General features: G+C 47.9%; 1 protein-coding gene across 5 annotated transcripts in view; it reads left to right on the forward strand.

Moving 5' to 3' along the window:
* MTSS1 (MTSS I-BAR domain containing 1) overlaps nucleotides 1-22,526 on the forward strand; it is a 163,968-nt gene that overhangs the window by 128,828 nt on the left and 12,614 nt on the right. For all 5 annotated transcript variants that reach the window (XM_077764317.1, XM_077764303.1, XM_077764312.1 and 2 more), the window contains exons 6-9: nucleotides 1,645-1,721; nucleotides 18,343-18,500; nucleotides 20,316-20,423; nucleotides 21,723-21,820. In XM_077764317.1, coding sequence (XP_077620443.1) covers nucleotides 1,645-1,721; nucleotides 18,343-18,500; nucleotides 20,316-20,423; nucleotides 21,723-21,820 — 441 coding nt within the window. The remainder of the gene's footprint in view (nucleotides 1-1,644; nucleotides 1,722-18,342; nucleotides 18,501-20,315; nucleotides 20,424-21,722; nucleotides 21,821-22,526) is intronic.

Genomic DNA, 22,526 nt, shown 5'->3' on the forward strand with positions numbered 1-22,526 from the left:
GGGTGGGGGGGGCGGGGCGGGACGGACTGTCGGCTGCATGGGAGTATGGGTGCCCTGTCCGGGCTGTGGGTGTGCCGGCTGCCGCCCGGTGCCTCTGCTGGTGCTTTCCCAAGGGCCCACGCTCTTCCCACGACTCCTGGACCCATTGGCCTGTTGGAGGGTAAAGAGTCAGAAGTGATCCCCTGTAACTTCCCTCGGTGGCTGAGAGCCCCGTCTCTCGGTGGCATTAATTGTGATCAGGTGAATTAAATGTGGATTGCCAGAGATTTGTACTTCAGGCATTACAACCCATTTTCAAAACCAGACTTTTAATGATACGAGCTAACCTCGGGTCTCCTGTCTAGAACTGCCACCTTTTTTTTTTTCTTTGTTTTAATTTTTTTAATGTTTTTATTTATTTTTGAGAGAGAGAGAGATAGAGCATGAGCAGGGGAGGGACAGAGAGGGAGACACAGAATCTGAAGCAGGCTCCAGGCTCTGAGCTGTCAGCACGGAGCCTGGTGCAGGGCTTGAACCCACGAACCATGAGATCATGACCTGAGCCAAAGTCGGACACTTAACCAACTGCACAGGCGCCCCTAGAACTGCCACCTTCTTTGGGTATGCTTCAACAAACGTGTCCCAGCCCCTCGCGTGCCAGGCGCTGGGGGCCGAGTGGTCCAGACAGACTCCTCCTGAGCCGGTCTTCCTGGCCCCCATAGGTAGGGATGCTGGCATTGTGGCAGGAGCCCTTGCTGGGAGGCTCAAAACACCTGCAGCAAAGTGTCAGGGAGAGAAAGCACATGGGTGGATCTGAGAGGAGCGAACCAGAATGAAAGGGTTGGCTAACGGTGGACCACAGGGTAGGTGACTGACGGATCTGATTGGTGGCGTGGCACTAGCGGGAAGGGAGGTGTCGGGGAAGACCGCAAGGGAGCCGGATCCATTGGCAATCAATTGAATACGCAGGAGGAGAGATGTGTCAGAGGCAGCTGTCGTTTCAGACGTCCGAGTCTGGGTGACAGAGGTGCCAGCAACAGAAATGGGAAATCAGGAGCAGGTGTAGACCGGTAGGGGAAGCGGAGGTGGTTGTCAGGGGAAGTGTGGTGTTTGTGGGCTGCCCTCCCCCTGGGGGCCCAGTGCCGGCCTTGGTATTGATGTGAGGCTGAGGCAGCTGGGTGTTTCGCAGCCTCCCCCCCGCCCCCCCCCCACCCGACACCGTCTGATTTCTCATGCTGTGGACTTCGGTGCTTCTCTGAATCGTAACATCTGGCCGGTGTCTTGCTACATGGGTCCTTTTTTGAGCAGAGCGCTGCGAACTAGGGCCTTGGGAAAGCAAATCCTCTTCTTCAATTTCCTGATGCATGAGATGAGAAATTGTGGATTTGTCGCTTTTAGTAAGATACTCCCAAATGACGTCTTTCCTCACAGCTGATATGAGTGAATTCTATCAGGAAAAGACCGTGGTGCACGTTTTGTTGTTTTTCATGTTAATAACGCCCCTGCTGTAAAATGTCAGCGTGAGATTTGTATCATATAGTACCCTGATTAAGCTGCTTATCGCATGTCATTGTTCATTCTTTCTGTGATGAAAGTAACGGCTGTTCCTAAAATATTTGCTGTGGAGCAAGGTGGTAAAATTACTCAATAATTCTGCTTTCTCTTAGAATATAAAAAAGCTCGCCAAGAGATAAAAAAGAAGTCCTCGGACACACTGAAACTGCAGAAGAAAGCAAAAAAAGGTAACTCTACAAATTCTGCCATGAATAGTGTTACTTGGGGGAAAGGAACATGTGCTTGATTTGTCTTTGAAGCAGAAAGCATTCAATTCAGACTTCCTTGCCGGTGACAGCCCTGGAGAACAGGGGCAGATAGACTCCATCTCAATTAACGTTCTCAAATGCAGAATATCTATTAATTTGAGGCCCTTGCAAAGTTGTGCTTGACTTGTTCCCTCCCCCCACTTTTGTCTCCAAAATTTGACAATTTCCGTGCCCTATTGTGTGTTGTAATGAAACCTATAAATTTCTTGGAAGCCTTGGGATAACGCATAAAAGCCTTCATGCAAATGTCCTCTAGTAATTATTACAGAAATTATGTCATTTTCTCCTCCCGTCTTTCATAGCCTATAATCTCCGAAACCCTTTATTAAGCCTTGTGAGAATGTTAGAAATGGCTGCAGTGGGAAGCTGTGAGCTGTTGCTGTATAGACAGATTTTTCAGGGTGTTTGTGAGAGTGGGGGCTCCCGGGGGGAAGCTGGCCTGGTGCGGTGTGCCTGTCCACCCACCTCCTTGCTGACCGGCCTCCACCTGTGGGCCCGTCATCAGATCCAACTCTGTTCTTCCAGCACGGATTTCCAATGTGCAGAGAAAAATCCAGCTACATCCGCTTTGCAAGCATTTGTGATGTTTTACTAAGAGTCAGAATGTAGGGACTCAAACTTGAGAAGGTGACATTCTTTCCAGGCTCTTCTCGATAACAAGTTTTTGAAGTTTTTGTCAACTGATGAAATGTTTTGTTTTTTTCCCCTGAGGCTGCTCTGTGTTTAGTGTTTGTTTGGGACAGTTTTTAGGTAGAAATCCCCCAAGTCCAATTTCCTCTTTTCCTAAATGAGCAGTTCGCATTTGGAATTTGAGGAAAATACATTTGGAAAGATGTAGAAGTCTGGTGAACGGTGGGGCAAGGATCGGACGAAGTTTTTAAGCTTGGACATTTTTCAAAAATGCCCTCCCAGTTCTTGTAAAAACTGTAAGACCATTTCAAGATAAAGGCAGGAGAATTTTTTAAAAATCTGTTTAATGTTTTATTTTATTTTATTTTTTTGAGAGAAAGAGAGACAGAGGGTGAGTGGGTGAGGGGTAAAGAGAGAGGGGGACACAGAATTTGAAGCAGGCTCCAGACTCCAAGCTGTCAGCACAGAGCCCGATGCAGGGCTTGAACCCACAAACCGTGAGATCATGTCCTGAGCTGAAGTCAGATGCTTAACTGACTGAGCCACCCTACGTCCAAGGCAGGAGAATTTTCACCCGTAATCAGATTTTCTGTCGGTATTGGGCTCAGTTGTTAGTTTTAGATGTGTGTTCATCGTCTTAGTGCTTCTTGAATGCAGATTCTGTCTTCTTAGTGCACCTGGGAACTAGTGTTGGACAACTAATGGGGTCTGCAGCCAGTAACACTTTAGCGTGTCCAGAGGCAAATGTTTGTGAATAAAACAGCCATCACTTCTATCAAATCTGGGATCCTGTGGAAGAACAGGTTGGAACCGAATTCCATGTAGTTGACAGCTTGGCAACTTTGAGATAGAAGGGATTTGGAAAGAAGATCCAGGGAAGACACTTCCAGCTCGGGAAAGGTTTGGGAGTTTGGTGAAGACGATGAGGGAAGAAAAACGGAGCTGTTTTCCCTGAGCTGTTCCAGAGTTCTCTTTCCAGAGGCCTTAAGTTCTTGGCTGCAGTGGTAATCCTTTTATCTGAATTCTGCATGGAGGCTGAAACAGTCCTCATCTGTCACTCAGAGTCCCTGGCATTGTCCAATTAGCAGAATTTGGACCTACAGGGAAAGCTTGATGGGTTGATTGCAGTGCAACACAAAAGGAAGTTTCTGGCACTTCGACTTGCCCAGCACTGGCTCGGGCTGCCTGGAAAGGATAATGAGTTCTCTTTCTAGGCACCCGAGAGAAAGATTCAGACTGCCGAGGGTGCTGGACTGGGTAACATGAAGAGATGCTTTTGGTCCCAGGATTTGGAATACTTGGCATTCGGTTGTAGGGCTTTGTGCAGCCCTTGGGCCTGAAGGTAGAGAGCGGAGGCTCTGACCAAGGGTTTCTGAAGCATCCATCCCTCAGCCTTAGACACATACCTAGTGGTCTCAGGCACCATGTCCTTCTAGACTAAGTGGCCATGGTGGTGTAGTTATGTCTATGAGCCAAGTCAGATCAGTAGCTTGTAATGTTCCAGATGATTTTTTTAAATTTTTTCTTTTAATTTTTTTTAATGTTTATTTTTGAGACAGAGAGAGACAGAGCCTGAGTAGGGGAGGGACAGAGAGCGAGGGAGACACAGAATCCAAAGCAGGCTTCAGCACAGAGCCTGACACAGGCCTTGAACTCACAAATTACGATATCATGACCTGAGCTGAAGTCTGACGCTCAACTGACTGAGCCACCCAGAAGCCCCTCTCAATGATTTTCTAGTTACTCCAGAGTACAACCAGAAAACAGTTTTTGTTTCTATCCTTTATAAATATTTTTTCTAAAATATATAAGTGCATTTTATTTGACCGAGTGCACACATTTGTGTATTTCTGGGGTCAATGGAACCTTCTAGAAGGTACCAGAGTTGTCATTCTAACTATTTAGAATGGAGTGCTCTCCTGGAAGACAGGTAGTCTGAGATTGGAGCGGGAATGCTACAAGTTCAGGGCCAGAAGAAATCTGGTTATTTGAGGCTTCTACTTGTTTTTGGGTCTGGTTACCTGTAGTTTCCCTTTTCTGCCAGAATTCCTCTCAAGGCATCTGCATCATCTCCCTCAAGTGGTAGCTTCCCGGACTCTTGGTTTATGAGGCATTAGTAGTTCCTTCTGAGATTTACACTAAATGTTGGGATAGACATGTGCTTTGGATACATATTATTTTGTCCTGATAAAACTGAATCTGATAAGCAAATAATCACTTCCCTTTTAACGTGTTTTCAGGAGGTCACTATGCAACGTTCTGCCGTGCCTTTTAAACAAAACTGTGATCTTTGGTCTAAAAATTCTTCTGATTCTCCTTTTCAAAATTTCACATTCCTTTGTGCATTTAACTTAAGCATAGTTGTAGCACTGCCCTTGACGTAGGCAGACACATAATCGGGTGTAATTTTTTTTTAATTTTTTAACATTTATTTATTTTTGAGAGAGAGAGACTGAGAGTGAGTGGGAGAGGGACAGAGAAAGCGGGAGATACAGAATCCAAAACAGGCTCTAGGCTCCAAGCTGTCAGTACAGATCCCGATGCAGGGCTCGAACCATGAACTGCCAAGATCATGACCCGAACCGGTCAGATGCTTAACTGACTGAGCCACCCAGGCGCCCCTGGGGTGTAATTTTTGTATGTGACTAATTTATTTTATTTTTCACTTAGCAGATATCACCTTTTGTCACATGCTTTATTTGACTCTTTTCTTTTTTCTATGATATAGAGAGATAATTTATAATCTAAAAGTATTTAAATATTACCATTAAAACAACTTTGAATATTTTTTTGGTGGATTTGGCTAGATTTAATTTCAAACCATTTTTTTTAGACTTTTTATTTTTTAAGATCTTTATTATTTTATTATCTTAGATGAGTGAGGGAGAGGGGCTGGGGGGTGGAGAGAGAGAGAGGGAGGGAGAGAATCTTAAGCAGGCTCTATGCTTTGCTCAGAGCCCTTCTTGAGACTTGATCCCATGACCCTGGGATTGAGACCTGGGCCAAAATCAAGAGTTGGGTGCTCAACCAACTGAGCCACCCCCGTGCCCCTCAGAACCATTTTAAAACAACTTGGCAGGGACACCTGGGTGGCTCAGCTGGTTAAGCACCTGACTCGTGATTTCAGCTCAGGTGATGATCTCACGGTTCATCAGTTTGAGCCCTGGGACAGGCTTTATGCTTACAGCATGGAGCCTGCTTGGGATTCTCTATCTCCCTCTCTTTCTGCCCCACTGCCCCCCCCCNTGAGGAAAAACAACTCACAGATGCTCCAGCTGTGGGTGAAGGTCCCCAGGTTTTGGAAGGTGGGTTTATTGAACACCTAGCAGGAGTAAACTCCAGGCAGATGTTGGGCGCTGCAGAGATGGCACCTGCCCTCTGGGAAGTTCCAGGCTGGTGCCCAGGGCCAGGGACACAGGCAGAGCCAGCCTTACGGACAGGTGAGGGGGAGGAGACACAGGGAGCAGGAAGGCAGGGCCGTGGTGTGGAGCCGACCTAGTAGCCCATGTCTGAAAGGCTTCTCATGAGTTCCCATCAAGCCTGCTGCCTGGTGTCACCTCACGGCCCTTTGGGGTCCTGGGGCCCGCCACACCTTCACAGGGGAAAGCGCGTGTGGACCGGGTGGAGAAACGTTTTACGGTATCTGCCTGCTTCCGCCGCTGTACTGCACAAAGTCAGCAACCTTGCTTCTCCTTAAACTCCCATGTTACCCTTCATTTAAATTTAAAAATTAACTAGGATAAAACCTTCTGTTTTAATCTGTAACTACTAAAAGCTTATCAGGGACTCTCTTTGGGAGTGCTAAAACTGGAACGTTTTTCTGGATTAACCCTTGATCCTGACCTTTCAATGGATTCAGTCTATCCTTTTCGCGTAGAGCCTGCAGCGTGAATACGACAAATCTAATAAACAGACTCGCCAGACTAACACGCTCCAGGCTAACCCGCTCTTTGCTGTTATGCTAAAATGTTAACTTTTTTTTTTTTTAATTTTCACCCTAGCTTAAATTTTGTTTCTTGGGTTTCCCTAATTACTTTGCAAGTTACAAGAAATTATACTTGAAGGATTTTTCTTGGTATCTTAATTGGCGTCTTTTGGGAACATAGTCTTTCTCTTCTTAGGAACCGTACTGTCATCTCTGGGGGTGATGCTCACTAACTAGGAAGATTTCTGTTTAGATGTGAAGGAAAGAATATGAGCAAGTCCGGGAAGGGAGCCGGGGTGTGCAGCTCTTGGTGGAGGTGGGTTTAATTGCCCTCCAACACAATTCAGCGGCAAGCCGCAGATGTTTAACACAGGAAAGAAGGGTAAGCCTCCTATTCGAATACCAGTTTGACTCTATTATTTTCCTTTTTGTGTCAATTGTGTATCCTGCACTTTCTCACCGTGCGCCCCCCGCCAGTGGATGCTCTCGGTAAGTGTACCATCCTGACTCTCTGGTGGCTGGTCACGATGTGGTCCTTGCTGTGGGCTTTCCATGGTTGTCCAGACCTATGCTGGTCGCCCAAGTTTTCCTGCCGGCTCGGAACAATCAGTTGTGCCTACTTAACTTTCCGTAACTAAGAAAATCCTGTGTGTGTGTGTGTGTGTGTGTGTGTTTAATCATTTTCTTTCTGCGATGTTTGGCCCTTTCACGGGTTAGCCCAGCATCCTGAGGGCCTTTGCATCACCATAATTCACTATTGGACTCATGGAAAGAAGAAATACAAAGTGATTTATACGGGAAATAAGCGTATTTATACATACATATATACCTGAGTTATATATGTATGTGTGTATTTATATCACAAACAAAATCTGTAGAGCTGCACTAAATAACCGCTCATAATAATTCCCAAATCAGATTCGGTTGCATTAAACTAGCAAAATGTCTTTATATCTTGTCTCTCCAGGACCATACAGTTCTTTTCAAAGTGAATAACTCATTAAAAAAAAAAATCAAAAGTATTTCTTATTTCAGCAGAGTGTGTGCCATGTTTCATGTCAGAGGTATCAGGCCTTCAAATTCAATAATCAGAATGATTCTTCCTGCCTGAATGTTGAACCCCATTCTCTGGGTGATTTGCTTTCGGAGTCTCGTGGCTGTCTCCGTGTCTCAGAAAGGTCTGTCCATGAGGCGTCCGTGTGGCTTATCCTTGCCTTGACTGTGCTTGAGTGTTCTCTGAGGACATTTTTATTGAATGGCTCCAGAGGGGTCATCCATGACAAACCTAAATGACATAGGTCTCCTGTGACCAGTGGGGCCGACATGGTCCCCAACTTTACAGATGATGCTCTTTACCAGTTGTCAGTGTTGTGATTATGAAAGAGTGTGAACATTTTTTAGTGTACTTTTGGAAGGAAGGTAAGGCAGCTGCTTTTGTGTTTTTGCTTATGGTGATAAGATTTATATAGCATAAAATCCACCATCTTAAAGGCCTGTGGTCCATTCACGACAGCATGCAGCTATCACCACTGTCTCGTTCCAGAACATTTGCGCCACCCCGAAAAGATAACCCCTGCCTTTTGGGCAGTCGCTCCCCATTCTCCCTGCCCCCAGCTCTGGACACCCGCCCTTCTGCTTTCTGTCTCCGTGGATTTACCTCTTCCGGACATTTCATATAAAAGCAACTGTACAACGTGTGCTTTCGATGACACAGAGTTTTACTAGAACTTTTGGTAAGAGTCTGGCCTGACTCAGTCTGGCGTGAACTGCACGCTTTATTCGTTTAGAATGATAGGCAGTAGGGTTGGGGGTGAGGAGGGAAACCACACAGCCCTCTGACTCTGTCACTTACACGCGGCTCATCTCAGGAAAAATCACAGCCTCTGCTATTTCTTTCTCAAGCAGAGTCCACAAGGCTAAGCCACAGTGATATGTAATCCTAGCAGTGAACTTGGGCATAAAAGACAGAAGAAAGCAATATCTCTTGAAGCCCTCATAAATTTTTTTGTACAAGTTTTAAATCATTTTTGAACCTGACCATCTATATTTTAACATAGGTTTATGGTAGTGAAAGTGTTCTGGTTTAACAAGAGAAAAATATATTTGTACAAAACCCTCCTTTGATCCCGTTAGAAGTATTTACCTTGAACCCCAGGTTTCTGTATAAGCGTGGCTGGGTACCTCCTGAGGGAAGGAATTCACAACTCAAAATGCATTCCTCCAGGGATACACCGTCCCCTCGAGGGATTGAGACTGTAGAGAGAGTAAACCACCCGGTTTAATCTGCTGTGATAAGTGTGAACAAAGGGTCTAGCGATGGGCAAAGAAGAAACCCAGGGAAGCCTGGGGTGGAAGGTGATGGGAAGATGGAAAGGGGATTAGCCGGTGGAGAACAGGGCAAGGGACGTTCAGGGTGGAGGGGAAAGCATATGCCAACACGTGGCCGTCACCATTTAGATGCAAGCACCGGAACCATGGTAAAAGGTGACCATGTCGCAAAGGGCTCACTCTGAGGGCAACTGTGTGCGCTTCCCTGAGTCAGCTCTTCGGGAGTACGTACTCCACGGGAGAACGACAGGGATCCTGCCTGCTCAGCCTCAGCTGCCTGGCTACCCTGTCCTGCCTCCAGACGCTTCTATCACTGGGCCTCATTTCTGCTCAGACCCCGAACTGGACTCAGCCCACATCAGGTGTGTGCGCACGTTCTCACGCGGGTTTCTTCTGAACCTACAGAACTGGCAGAAGCTGCTCTCTGAACGCCCCCTGAGAGCTGCCCAGTGTGGGTCGTCCGCCCCGTCTCCGTGGTGAAAAGTTGGATGTGTCTGAGTCTCCTCCAGCCACCCCTGCCCTTAGTTCTGGAAAAGGAATAATTCTGGAAGCCCTCTCCCCCAGAGGGAATTCTCACCTAAAAATCTAAAGTCTGAGCTGTTAGCGGGGCGCCTGGCTTGCTTGCCCAGCACGGGCAGGAGCCCATTTTGCTCTGCTCCTGCTGCTGGGCGGGCGGGATAAACGGCCTCTCAGAAGCTGGTGTGGCTGGCATGAGGGGACCCGCACTGCCATCAACCACGAGCGTCGTGGATGGTGCCTCTGGAAGTCATCAGGAATCGTCCCCTTAGGAGCTCCTGGGCCACTGGAGTCTGGATGGAGCTGGGAGCCCACGCTGCTTGCTTCTTGCTATCCAGGTTCTAAGACCTGGCCCGGAAAGGAGGTGGCAGGGCCTCGAAATCTCTGGATACTCCCTGTGGTCACCCCCTCACTAACACATGTCCGCTGTCTGAAGAGCAACAACCAATCTAACGGCCTTCCTAAATCCCGTCCCTCCTAAATGCTGCCGTTGGGGGTGCGGGGCTGCTCGTGCTCCAGACTGCTTCCCCCCTCTGTGCTCACACCTGTGCAAATGGTAGAAGTGGACTTGGGGCCTGAACAGATGATCGTTCTCTGTGAAAGCTAACGCTAGAAAAGTTCCTTCTGAAGTCAGGGGTCGGGTGTTGGCCTCGGCCTCCAGAGCTGGCTTGTCCACGTGCATTCTTACCATCTGTCTGGACATTTGCACTCAACTGTAACTCAGTGGAGAAGCTTGAGTCACGGCTTTATTCCGGGCCTGGGGAAGGCATTAAGGGGGGCACACATTTAATTATGTAGCAAAAAATCGAACGGGTACAAGCCCTACTTAATGGGAAAACTTGTGTGAAATGGTCAGGGAAGGGCTTTGTACTAATGAGTCAGCATGAGGGAGCCACGGCCTGACGTGTGATCGGGCCCTGGGAAGTCCCAGATAGAGCAGCGGGCAGAGCGGGAGGGAAAGGGCCGGCCGGTGGGTGACGCAGCCAGCCCTGCAAGGCTATACCAGTGCCCGCGGCTGGTGGGCAAAAGCATCGTCAAGGGACAGCCTTGGCGGAAGCAGGAGTGATGGAGTTTTCCTTTTTACACCTTGTGTGAGATTCGGAAGCTGTCCCTGCCTGAAATCATTTGAGACCTTGGAATTGAACTCTGGGAAACTCCTGCAAAGAGCTATTGCATTTGAAGAAGAAAGCAGGTGGTCTTCGGAGGCCAAGGGATTGATTGGCCATATTTCACACTTGACAGTTATTCAGACAGGCCACTCAGACACCCCTGGAGGCCCAGAGCCGCAAACCCCCTTCCTTTACAGAGCTGGTGTCCGGGGAAAGTCTCACCCTCACGCAGCTCACCAGGTGCCTTGCCCGTGACTCTGGTTGCAGATGGCTGACCGCAGGAGCTGAAATTCTAAACTGTCCCTCGCACGGTGAGACTGTCATCGCAGTGTGGGGCACCTGGCTTCCCTGTGGCCACATTCAGAAGCTGAGGGAGAGGTATTTACAGTGGCATGGAGGGGTCACAACAGAAGCCCAGTAAGAAGGCCAAGAGTTTAAAGAACAGCTTGCTTGGAGATACTGATGCCTTGCACGGTGTGGTATTCATCTAAGTTGAGAACATTGAGTGGCTGGTGCGGTGCACGGGGGTGAGGGGTGGTAGGTCTAGAGCTGCGAGCCATCCTCGGTTTTCACGGGGCTAATTGGTTCACATCTGGTGCAGTATCTCTCGTTATAACCGTTCTCCGGGAAGGCTACGGATGAACCCCAGGAGGCCAGCCCGTTGAGATGGGTGTGAGTGCGTCCTCTGCTCGCCCCCCGTGGGTAGCTAAGTTAGCAAAGGAAGCCTCTGCCCCCATGCTGTCCCCAGATGGCAAAGGCATTTGTGTTCTCACATCAGTTTTCTGACGCCTACAGTTCAACCCAGTTTCAACGCTAACTACCCAGAGTTAGCATAGGTCCCAGAGGCTGAGGGCTCAGTGCCACAAGACTGCTCCCACTTCAGTCACTAGCCACAAGTGGGGCTCCCCAGGCTCCCCACACTTCTGCCTGGCCAGCCTCACAGTCAGGATTTCCTCTGGACTCCTCTCAGGTTTGATAATTCGTGAAAACGACTCCCAAACTCAGGAAGCTCTGTACTTGGGATTGCCAGCCTATTATAAAGGATACGCATGAGCACCCAGGTGAAGCGACACATCGGGTGGTGGGGTCGGGGTGGGTGCAGAGCTGCCCTGCCCTCTCTGGGCATTCCACCCTCCCAAGCCCAGGAAGCCTCCAGAAACTGCCTATTCAAATTTTTACCCAAGCTTCATTATGTAGTCACGATTGATTAATCATTGGTGATAGTTACCCCACCCTCTTTCCCCTCCCTGAAGGTCAGGGGTTGGGGTGAAAGTTCAGGTCTCTGATCCTGTGGTTGGTTTTCCTTGTAAGCATCTCCCATCCTGAACCTATCTGTCTAACCCCCTACCCCCAGGTCATCAGCATGACAAAGACGCTCCTGTCATTCTGGAAATTCAAGTGTTTTTGAAAGTTCTGTGCCAGGAACTGGGGCAAACGCGTATATATATTTTCTGTCATAACACCACACACTCACGTCTTACGGGCAGCTACAACCTGGCAACACAAACAATACAGTTGATTATGAAGAAAACTCTGGGGCGTAGAGCGGAGGCAGGGGCTGGATTTTCCTTGGGGGGTGGGGAGGTGAAGGCTTCCAGGAGGAGGCAAATACTCCACCGACAGCTAAACGTTAAATCGACTTTTAGTAGAGAAAGGGGTGGGTGGGACAGACGAGATGAGTGTTCTTTCCAGGAAGAGGCACACAGAAAAATCAGTGGGGCTGGAAGCAGAAGGCGGGTTTCATTGACATTTCATCAATTTAACGTTGATTGGTGCCTGCTAGGTGTGCTGTCAGGGGTGGCTGCTGGGGTCAGGCTCTCCCCGTGCCCAGGGAGGTTGGAGGAATGTGCTGGACTTCAGGGCCTTCCCTGCACAGGAGTGGCTCTTTCCTCAGGTGTAGAACTAGGCACAGGCGAGCAGGGCCTTTTTACCACATTAAAGACTTGACTTTCAGGACTCTGAGGCCCTTGAAGGCTCCTTGGCTTCTAGAAAGTTCTGTCGTGAACACATTCTTTTGGATTCGATAATGACGTAGCTGAATACTCGCTAACAAGTGGCTGTTGTGGTTGGTCCAGGCAGGAGATGACAGTGACCAGGGCTCAGGAAAGCAGCCACAGGGATGGAGGGAGGCAGATGGGTCAAGAGCATTTTAGGGGAAAAGTGAGAGAAAGAGGAGCTGAAGGGGATGCAGATTTGAGGCTGACGAATGGGAGAGTGTTTCTTTGACCACAGAGGAAGAATCGTGTCAAAGACAGGAGGATTCTGAGACACCGTGGGCGGTGAGCCACACGTTGACATGGGCCGTTTCCTGGTTTCCTCTACTCTGTGCTTTGATTAAGCAGCTGATGGCTCAGGGACCAGCGAATTCCTGGTGACAAAACTCCAACTTTTAGTGGAAGGATTATAGGATCTTTTGCATTTCTATACATCAAAGAAGACATTGAACTGAAAGCTCATTAAAAAAAAAAAACAAAAAAAAACTCGTGTGTCGTGCAAACTGTCCCTGCTGAGGTGCCCAGTGTGGGAAGGATGGCTTCAGAGATGCCGATAGCACCAGACATGTACCGAGCCATCGCCACATACTGGTCGTTGTGCTACATGCTTCATGTGAATGAACTCATTTGGTCTCAACCCTCTGAGCTGGGTCCTGGTATGTATATCTCACATATGAGCAGACCGTGAGGCATAGCAGCTTGAAAGAATAACAGAAACTGAGCTTGTTTGAAAAAAATTTTAAGTCAAAAAGCCTCCCATCTTGTCTGATCGGACCCATCTTTCTTTTGATTTCTGGTTGTTTTCATTCTGGGGAATCAATCAGAAACTGCTACAGGCTATCAGGGTGGAGGATTTATACAGGGATCATAAGGATAGCCACCTTTTGATGGGGAAAGGGAATTCTTACTCCATTTCTCATCTCCAGCCTCCTCTTGCACATCCGTTTCTGTATTTGTATCCCATATTTCAGTATTTCTATCCCGTTTCATCGACTCTAGAATGCCGTGAGATACACACCATGATTTTCTGGACTGTGGTCAAAGAGGGGAAAAGATGGTGCCGACTGAACCCTGGCGCACCATTGACTGCAGGACACGTCCTGATTTGTGAGCTATAAAAACGTGAAAAAGTGGTTGATTCCAAATGAAGTACGGTGTGTGGTGCGTGCATGCGTGTGTGTGTGTGTGTGTGTGTGTGTGTGTGCGCGGGCAGCTGGAAGTCATTGTGTAGGATTCTGATGGTTACCCCATACTTGTGTCTTAGGAAAATGAGATGACTTTGGGTATTTTCCTCACGGCGGTCTTGACCCAGCGTGTCCCGCGTTAGTTCTTCCCGGTTGAAAAGCCCTTTGCCTGAGAAGGTGTCCATGTCCGCCGTGGTCCAGCCCCAGGGCTCAGGCGTGGGCTGCAGCGTGTGGTGAGAAGGCTGTTAGGCCCCAGAGAATGTGATGCACAGTGGACCCGGTTTTTGCTTTATGCTGTCAAGGACCTAGAATGTTTAGCCCCTGACAGCTTGTTCCCAGGGCTTACGTTTGCCGAGAGTGTAAAGTACAGAGAGCGCGGGCCCCTGAACAGGAAAGACCTCCGGGTAGAGTCTGACCGGGCCCATCCCTGACTCAGCGGCTCTGTGAAAGCCATGTAGCCTTCCTTGGTCTTGGTTTTCCCTTCTCTCAATAGGGAGTATTAATTCCTGCCTTGAACATTTACATAAAGATTAAGGAAAATAAACTATAAGTATTTGGAAGATACGGCATCTTCATATCATTCTAGACCACTTTGTAAGCTCTCCCTACTTAATTAAAATAAAAAATGAAACCCTTTCTCCTTTAGGGATGCTGCTTTGGCCCCTGACACTGAGCCCATTGATGGTGCTTTGTCCCTGCAGCATTTTCCGTAAAGAGAATAGTCCTCTGACTTCTGGGGGGAGGGAATCAAGGGCTCCTGGCTGTTGTTCGTTAGAATCCTGCAGCATGAATACAACCAAGACCTGGAAACTGGCAGTGGGAAGACAATTGTCAAGACTGAGGTGACTTAGATTTTAGAGAAAAGGTCACAGGCAACTCTTCACTCAGGAGTTTTGTCTGGAAAGCTCCCTGAAGGCATTCTTCTCCCTTCTTGTGGCTGCCTGGCAGTCCTGGGTCCCGGGATTTGTGAGTTTCTCAGTGTTAGGTTATTTAAGGTCAGGATGGTGGAGCCCATTGAGCAGACTTGGGCCGAGTTACCCTATCAGTGCCTCATTCGCACGTTCGCACATGCTTGGGCATCTGTCCTGCAGGCACATGTGCTCGGTCAGAAAGTACAGCGCGGAGCAGAAACGCCTGTCGGGTTCCCGATCAGTAAGGCAGACTGACTTCAATCGAAGAACTCAAGAGCTAGAGATGAAACTTGTACTGGGAAGAGTGTCCTGTGAGATCCATGGAGGGCACTTCTGAGAGCAAGGAAGGAAATCCCAGTCTAATGGGAGTTCCAGAAGGGATTTCCTGAAAGACAGAGAGTCTCCAGATGAACAGGCGCTCGGCGGGTGTGGAGGATCAGGAGAGCGTGTGTGAGGATTGGACGATGCCGGACCCTGGACTCTGGAGAAGGGCCTGCGCGGTGGAGGGAAGGGAGGGTGTGGCCTGAGAAGAATCTAACCCATGGGTGGGCTGACGCATGCATGCCGGGCAGGTGATGTTGATGACATTGGACTTTTCCTGAAAGCACTGGGTGGTATTGAGAAGAAGTGGCACTTGGCCTTCTGCCGGAGTCTGGCTCTGCTCTGGGCCAGCATACTAGGTGACAAATTGGGGGACGTTGCAGCTCTCCAGGCGAGAGATCGAGGTGACCCGGTGAGGGTGGCCATCACAGAACTGAAACTAGAGGATGGAGTCAAGTCCAGTGGGAGCTGGAGCTGTGTTGGAGGAGCCCAGTGGGCAGGCTTTGGTACCGAATCAGTGTCCCTGCAACTCTGGAATGAATCTTAAACCTCGTGCATCCTGCCGGGACATGGAATAATGTCTCCCACAGTTGTGTGGGGTTTTTTTTAATAAATATAATTATATATTGGTGAATTTAAGAAATATTGTTTTTAGGTTATGATATATCCTGAATGGAAATGTACACATCGTGCCTATAATTATAGCAGTCTTTACAGATTATACCTATTTTAGAATACTACAATTTGCAAGTCCTTTAATTACAATATAACACATATTTAAGATAACTTTGCTGTAATTATAGAATAATTTAAATTTATATTTACCAGATTAGATGATACTTGGTTCCCGTCACTTTGCATTCCTATGTGCATATGTTTTCTAAAGTCAGTATGATTAATTACAGATAGAAATGTGCCTTGTACCTTGTGAAAGGCAAGGAAGATACACATTTTCCTAATTTCTTATAGGCTGATTTGAAAAGACATTGCTACCATAATCGAAGTGCATCCAGGTGGGTTTGGTCAAGCATTGTGGGGTTTAATCCATCTTCCTGACTCTCCCCTCCACAGAAATTGAGAACATTCTGATAGCTGGGGCCCCTCATGTTCTGTTAGAACATCATAGAAGATCTTGAGCCTGAGCTGAAATCAAGAGTTGGATGCCTAACCGACTGAGCCACCCAGGAGCCCCCAATTCTCACAGGGCTGCTGACACCCCAGCCTTTCCTCCTAGAGCCTGTGTTGCAGACGGTGGATGTCCTCAGTGGGGCGTGCTTGTCCCCTCCCTAGATGGTCCCCAGCTCTCACAGGTTTCCCATCTGCTGCAAACTCGAGAAACCCATGGTCCGGGGCCAGGCTCAGGTGTGGGGATGGTGCCCCGCATCCTTGGGGAGGCAGCGGGGGAACCTGGAGAAAACGCTACAATTATCCTGAGGGTAGACATGACGAAACGGAGGGATGGGTGAGGGGTCACCTTGGACAAATGCCGAAACTGCTCAGACGCAAACTCTCCCATAATGGAATCATTGGCTAAAATCCCTGCACGGAATTCAGTACTGCCTGCTGTAGCCATCCTGAACTGGTGCTGGCTTGACCCGTGAGACTTTTGTAAGCAGCATGTACTTTGCCAGTCATCCAAGGCATTTTCAGGGCTGACCTTTGACTAGGCAGGACTTTCCCTTTGTGTGCCAACTTAAATCGTAGTCCCTGCCCAGGAAGTGACACTTCCTTCATAAAACCCAACTACCCTTTGTGTTGGGATGTTCTTGAAGCCTAGGTCAACCTCTGGCTCCATGTTAAGCCTTCTCATCTGCTTATGAGAGAAAATCTGGAACATGTATGTCCCTACTTTCAAGGGAATTTCCCCTGACCCTTTCCTTTTTCAAACCAAATAACACAATGCATTTAATGTTCTCTATAATATTTAACATTTTTTAAGTTGATTTATTTATTTGGAGAGAGAAAGCACATGCGCACACCTGAGTGGGAGAGAGGCAGAGAGAGGAGAGAGAAATTCCAAGCAGATTCTGCACTGTCGGCTCAGAGCCCCCACTCGGGGCTTGAATTCGCAGACCAGGAGATCATACCTGAGCCGAGATCAAGAGTCAGACACTTAACTGATTGAGCCACCCAGGCGCCCCTGTTCTCTGTACCATTTTAGAGAGGGCTAAATGGTGACTGCCCAGGCCCCTTGCTGATTCCTTCATGTGGTTTGAGGAGGTGGGACAGAGGAGAAAGAGTCAGGCATGAGAGGGGTCAGGCTGTGTGGCCTCTGTCCTGACTCTCCAACTTTCCCTGAGTGGCGCTGGACAAGTCTCTCACCTTCTCTAGGCCTCAGCCTCTACTAAAGCAGAAGCAGGTTGGGTAGCCCCGAAGGCCCCTTCCATCTCTAACATTCTGTGTTTAAAATGATCAGACATTTATTGAGCACCTGCTGTATACACACATGACATTGTACCAGGGGCTGGACTGGGAGAGTTCCAAGTCCCTGCTCTGAAGGAGTTTAGAAAATGTTCCCTGGTTCAGATGATAGGTGCGGCCCCTGCACAGGGAGACCAGGATGGGTGCCTGTGGGCTGGGCTCTCAGGTGGTCACGCCCTTGTCCCCACCTCCAAATCAGATTTGCAGTAGCCTCTCCTTCTGTCATTGTCCCTGTGTTTATCTTCTGGCACAGCAAACTTTTTCTCTAAAGAATCTGATTGTAAATATTCTTGGTCCAAGGGCCATATAGTATGTGTTCAAACAATTCCCTTCTTCAGTTATAGCAATAGGTAGAGACAATATATGAATGAGTGGGCGTGTTCTGTGTTCTAATAAAACTTTATTTGTGGACATAGTTTGCTAACTATTTTATAAAGTTTTAGTTTGAAAGGTTAACGCTCTGTCTTAAACTCTAGAAAGGGTTGTGTTATCATAACTGGGGCCTGTGGACGTGGCCAGACTATTACCGCACAGGGGTCAGGCTCAGCACTGACTCTCCCTTTAGACTTTCAGCAGCAGAGACCTGACTGTAGATCATTTTGTTTCTGGGCTTGTTTTATAAGGGGAACATTCAGGACTCTCCACCAGGGTGTTAAGCTGACTGCCAAGGATTCCCAGGCGCACCCCCACCAACCATGGCCAGGAGAGTTGATGCTTGCCATCTTTGTCTTCAGGGACAGAAACTTCTGTTCTAACAGAGGCGCTTTGATTGAGGTTGACCCAACAAAGCCACCTTGTGCCCATTTTTGGAAACATCCACAGGCCCTCACCTTGTTCATCCCTTGGCCTCTTCAGAATCTTCTACAAAGAAAGAATACTGTCTGGCTGCCATGTCCTGGGGGTTGTTGGCAGACAAAGTCTCAGTAGGGGTTACACCAGGCAAGAAGGCAAGTCAGGAGGAGTCACCCCAGGAGATCTTCCTTGTCACGAGGGTAAATGGGCCCTTTGGGCACTGGAAACTGGAAATGGCTGGTACTGGACAAAGAGCTACCTTCAGTCCTTTCTGAGTATAACTGAATAATTGTTTTAAGTCCTGGCACCTTGTGGTTTCCACTCCAGCAAGGACTCGAGGGAGGAAGGGCATTTGTTCCAGAAGCTGGTGTTTCAGCAAGCCGTGCTTGGGGCTTTGTTTTGTTTACAGGGAGAGGTGATATCCAGCCTCAGCTGGACAGCGCTCTCCAAGATGTCAACGACAAGTATCTCTTGCTGGAAGAGACTGAAAAGCAGGCAGTCCGGAAAGCATTGATTGAAGAACGCGGCCGATTCTGCACCTTCATCTCCATGCTGCGGCCTGTGATTGTAAGTCAGTGGAAAGCTCTGGAAGGCTTACATTGCCTGTGTGTAGGAGACTTTCCTTTATTTATCCATCCATCACAGAGTCCTCAGGAATCTGCTGTGTGTCAGGGATCATGATAGTGGAATCGCTTCTGTAGAGCAGGGATTCTCCATGAGTTGCCGATGGCCACGTGGCCCACTCCTGGCACACAGTCTTAGCACAAGTTGTTTACTTACTCTTTCTTCCGCCAAGTTCAGAAGGCCTTGCACAGTGGTTCTTAACGTCTGGTCCTCTGGCCAGCAGTGTCACCTGGGAACTGGTCTGGCTTCTTGAGCCCAACCCAGACCCTACTGAATCCAAGCCTCTAGGGGTGAGGATCCAATTATCTGTGTGGTTTTTTTAAATTAATTTTTTTTTGAGAGAGAGAATGAGAGAGCAAGCAGGGGAGGGGCAGAGAGAGCAGGAGAGAGAGAATCCCAAACAGGCTCTGCTCTGGTAGCGCAGATCCCGATGTGGGGCTTGAACTCCCAAACCATGAGATCATCACTTGAGCTGAAATCAAGAGTTGGGTACTTAAGTGACTGAGCCACCGAGGTACCCCAGTCATCTGTGTTTTAAACAAGCTTTTCAGGTGATTTGGAGACCCAGTGGCCAGGTTTAACACCAGTGAGTGATCGTGAGGTTAATATGGGAGGAGCCTCAACAAATCAATTGATACTTTTTTTTTTTTTGAGAGAGAGCAAGAGCGAGAGCGCACATGAGTTAGGGGGTTGAGGAGAGGGAGAGGAAGAGAGAGTCCGTGCCCAGCGCAGAGCCCAACCCAGGGCTCGATCCCATGACCCTGGGATCATGACCTAGGCTGCAATCAAGAGTCACATGCTTAACCAACTGAGCCACCCAGGCCTCCCTAGGCTTTTTTTTTTTTTTTAGGTTTATTTATTTACTTTTTGAGAGAGAGACAGAGACAAAGAGGAAGGGGCAGAGAAGGAGTGAGAGAGAGAATCCCAAGTAGACTCCAAACTGCCAGCGCAGAGCCCTGTGTGGGGCTCAAGCCCACAAACCGTGAGATCACAACCTGAGCCAAAGTTGGATGCTTAACCTACTGAGCCACCCAGGTGCCCCCCAGACTTATTTTTGAAGTAAATCATTTGCATACTGTAACAGAGAACTTTTGCTGTAGTCCTTCTTGAAGCTGATAAGAAGACCGCGGCCCTAGTCTCGTGGGCCTCCATGGCTCACTCTTGCCTAGGCCTGCGGTCCTAGCTTGACACTTTGGAGAAGGGAGTGACTTTCTTCTGTGGTCTCCCGCCCCCATCCCGCTTGCTGTGACTTGCTTTTGACTTGGTGGGAAAAAAACAAGAAAGAAAGGGAAGGGCATCGCTAACTCTACTGCACACGCATGTGCTGTCACAAAGAGCTGTGATCAGATCTGGACCAAAATTGCTCCAAATTGTGTCAACCGTTGAAGCTGAGTGAGCTAGGAGGGCCTCAGCCTGTGGACGGGGCTGTGCCGCAGGGCCCCATGAGAAGATGCAGGCAGGCCATCTGGGCAGGTGTGCCAGCCCCCCACCCCAGGCACCACGAGGAAGGCCACATGTCCTTTGACTTGCTGACCACCGTCTAGGGGCACAGGTCATTCCATAATTATGGCACATTCCCTTTTCCCTTTCTGTTTCCCACAAGAAAGGGCTGGTAGTGCCTTTAGCAAAGATGTACCAGTCTCGAGGTGACTTTTCTGGAAAGTTGAAAGGGTTGGACAGTGACCATAATACAAACAGCTAGGCCAAGACCAGGAATGGATCACTCATGATGACATGTTGTACATTCCTTTCCTTCAGGAAGAAGAAATCTCAATGCTAGGGGAAATAACTCACCTTCAGACCATCTCAGAAGATCTGAAGAGCCTGACCATGGACCCTCACAAACTGCCCTCATCAAGCGAACAGGTAGGAGTTGTGGGATAAGCACTCCGGAGAACCAGCCAAAGACATAAAGGTTCAAGGTCTTGAGGGTCCCTAGAGGCATTATCTCATTTAAAATCCTATCTGTGTTTCACGTAGTGATATATAGTAATCATCATCACCAGTCATTATAGAACACTAGCTGTGTGCCATGTACTATTCTATGCTTTTTACGCAGACCTCCTCAGCTAATCCGCACGATTATTCCCATTTTACAGAACAGGACACTGAGGCACTGAGAGATAAAGTCCCTTAACCAGGTTCATCTAGCCAATTAGTGGTAGAGCTGGGATTTGAACCAAGCAGTCAAGAGCCCATGCATGGCCTTAACCACTGTGTTCATCTGTTCTCTAGAAATAAACTCTCACATGACATGATAGTGATGTGTCTTGGTCATTGTTAGCCATTTTCACTGAATTTCTCCCTTCTAATTAATTAATGCATGGGGCTCTCTCTTATGGAAAAGATGATATCTTTCATGCTTATTCATTTGGTTCATGACATTAACATTATATCAAGTGGGAAGGACTGTATTTGGGGAGCAGCTGATGAATCACATGGTGGCTGTTGCCCTTTGTATAAAATTCTCATTGCCTCCCTGGAGAACCAACCCAGAAGACAAATACAGAGTTTACGTTTCCCATTCTATGAAAGTGCTTTTGTGAAACCACAGCAAGCATGTGTTTGCTCTGTAAAGAGACATTTATTGAGAATTTACTGTGTGAATGAAAGGTAGATCTCACATTCAAGTCATTATTTGTCAAGCAGGGGAGCCAGATATAGAAGTAACTACGAAAGAATTGGCTTGCTCTTGATTCTGTCAGGTTTTAAAATATCAGGACCAGAAGTGACCCACCAAATATCAGGTGGCTGAAACACAAGATCAACAAATCCTGACACCATATTGAATTTGTGGTGCTGTAAGACAAAAATCCTATAAACTGTAGCCTTGAGTATACATGACTCCTGTAAATTGCTAATCTGTAACTGTAAATCAATCTCTCTCTCTCTCTCTCTCTCTCTCTCTCTCTCTAGACTGGTATTTCATGGTCCCTTCCCCGCCTTCCAATTCTTTATATTTTTTCTTGTCTCAGAAAAAGGATTATGACATTGATGGATTGGTACTATTGTTCTTTAACTGAAGAAGGAACATTAACAACATTTTTTTACGTTAACCCCCACCCCTTGATGATGACAGAATTTTGATGTTAACGGGTTAAAGATTTGCTGGATGATGGTTCCCTTCCCAGCACTTCACCTCCCCACTTGGCTCTGTCCCCTTAGGTGATTCTGGACTTGAAAGGTTCTGATTATAGTTGGTCGTACCAGACGCCACCCTCTTCTCCCAGCACCACCATGTCCCGCAAGTCTAGTGTCTGCAGGTAAGTAAAGCTGGGCTCTGCTTCTACTCACCCACAGTGAGAATCATTTGGAAAGTTCGGCCATTTGCAAAATTGTTCGCTAGTGGTAGACCTGCCAGCTGTGAAGTGTATTCTCTTCTTGAAGGATGGAAGCTCTGTCTTACGTCACTAATCCTTGGTGTACGTGACCTGCCCATTTTTTTCTTTGACTTTTCAAAGCCAAGTGGATTTCCACTTCTTGCGGATTTAGCAGTGAGAGTAAAGAGCGGAGTAGACCTGCCAGGTCTGTGTATGGTTATGTCCCCAAATGTGTGTGTGTGTGTGTGTGTGTGTGTGTGTGTGTGTGTGTGTGATTTCACATTTGAGCCTGTGTAGTAAACACGGAGCAGTAATTTCAGACTTAAGATGCTACATCATGAAAATGTTGGTTGGTTCCCTGTCATCTGTTATGGGCTATATTATATATGTGTGCGTGTGTGTGTTTGACAAATCTGTTGGGTTTTTTGTTTTGGTAACAAAGAGAACTATCTCACTAATAGAAAACAAAGCTGCACGAGTTCTCTTTTCTTTCTTCTAGTTTTAGCTTCAGTCAAAAAATCCTGCGGCACCGCCAGCATCGGCCGTGAGCTTGCTGGAGTGCAGCTGCCGTGGGCTTCACTGTCAGTCCCCAAATGCCCTCTTCTGACTGATTGGCTGGGCTGGGGGGGTGGGGTTGGGGGAAGCAAAA

This window comes from Crocuta crocuta, unplaced genomic scaffold, assembly GCF_008692635.1.
Source record: "Crocuta crocuta isolate KB4526 unplaced genomic scaffold, BGI_CrCroc_1.0 scaffold260, whole genome shotgun sequence".
Lineage (NCBI taxonomy): Eukaryota > Metazoa > Chordata > Mammalia > Carnivora > Hyaenidae > Crocuta > Crocuta crocuta.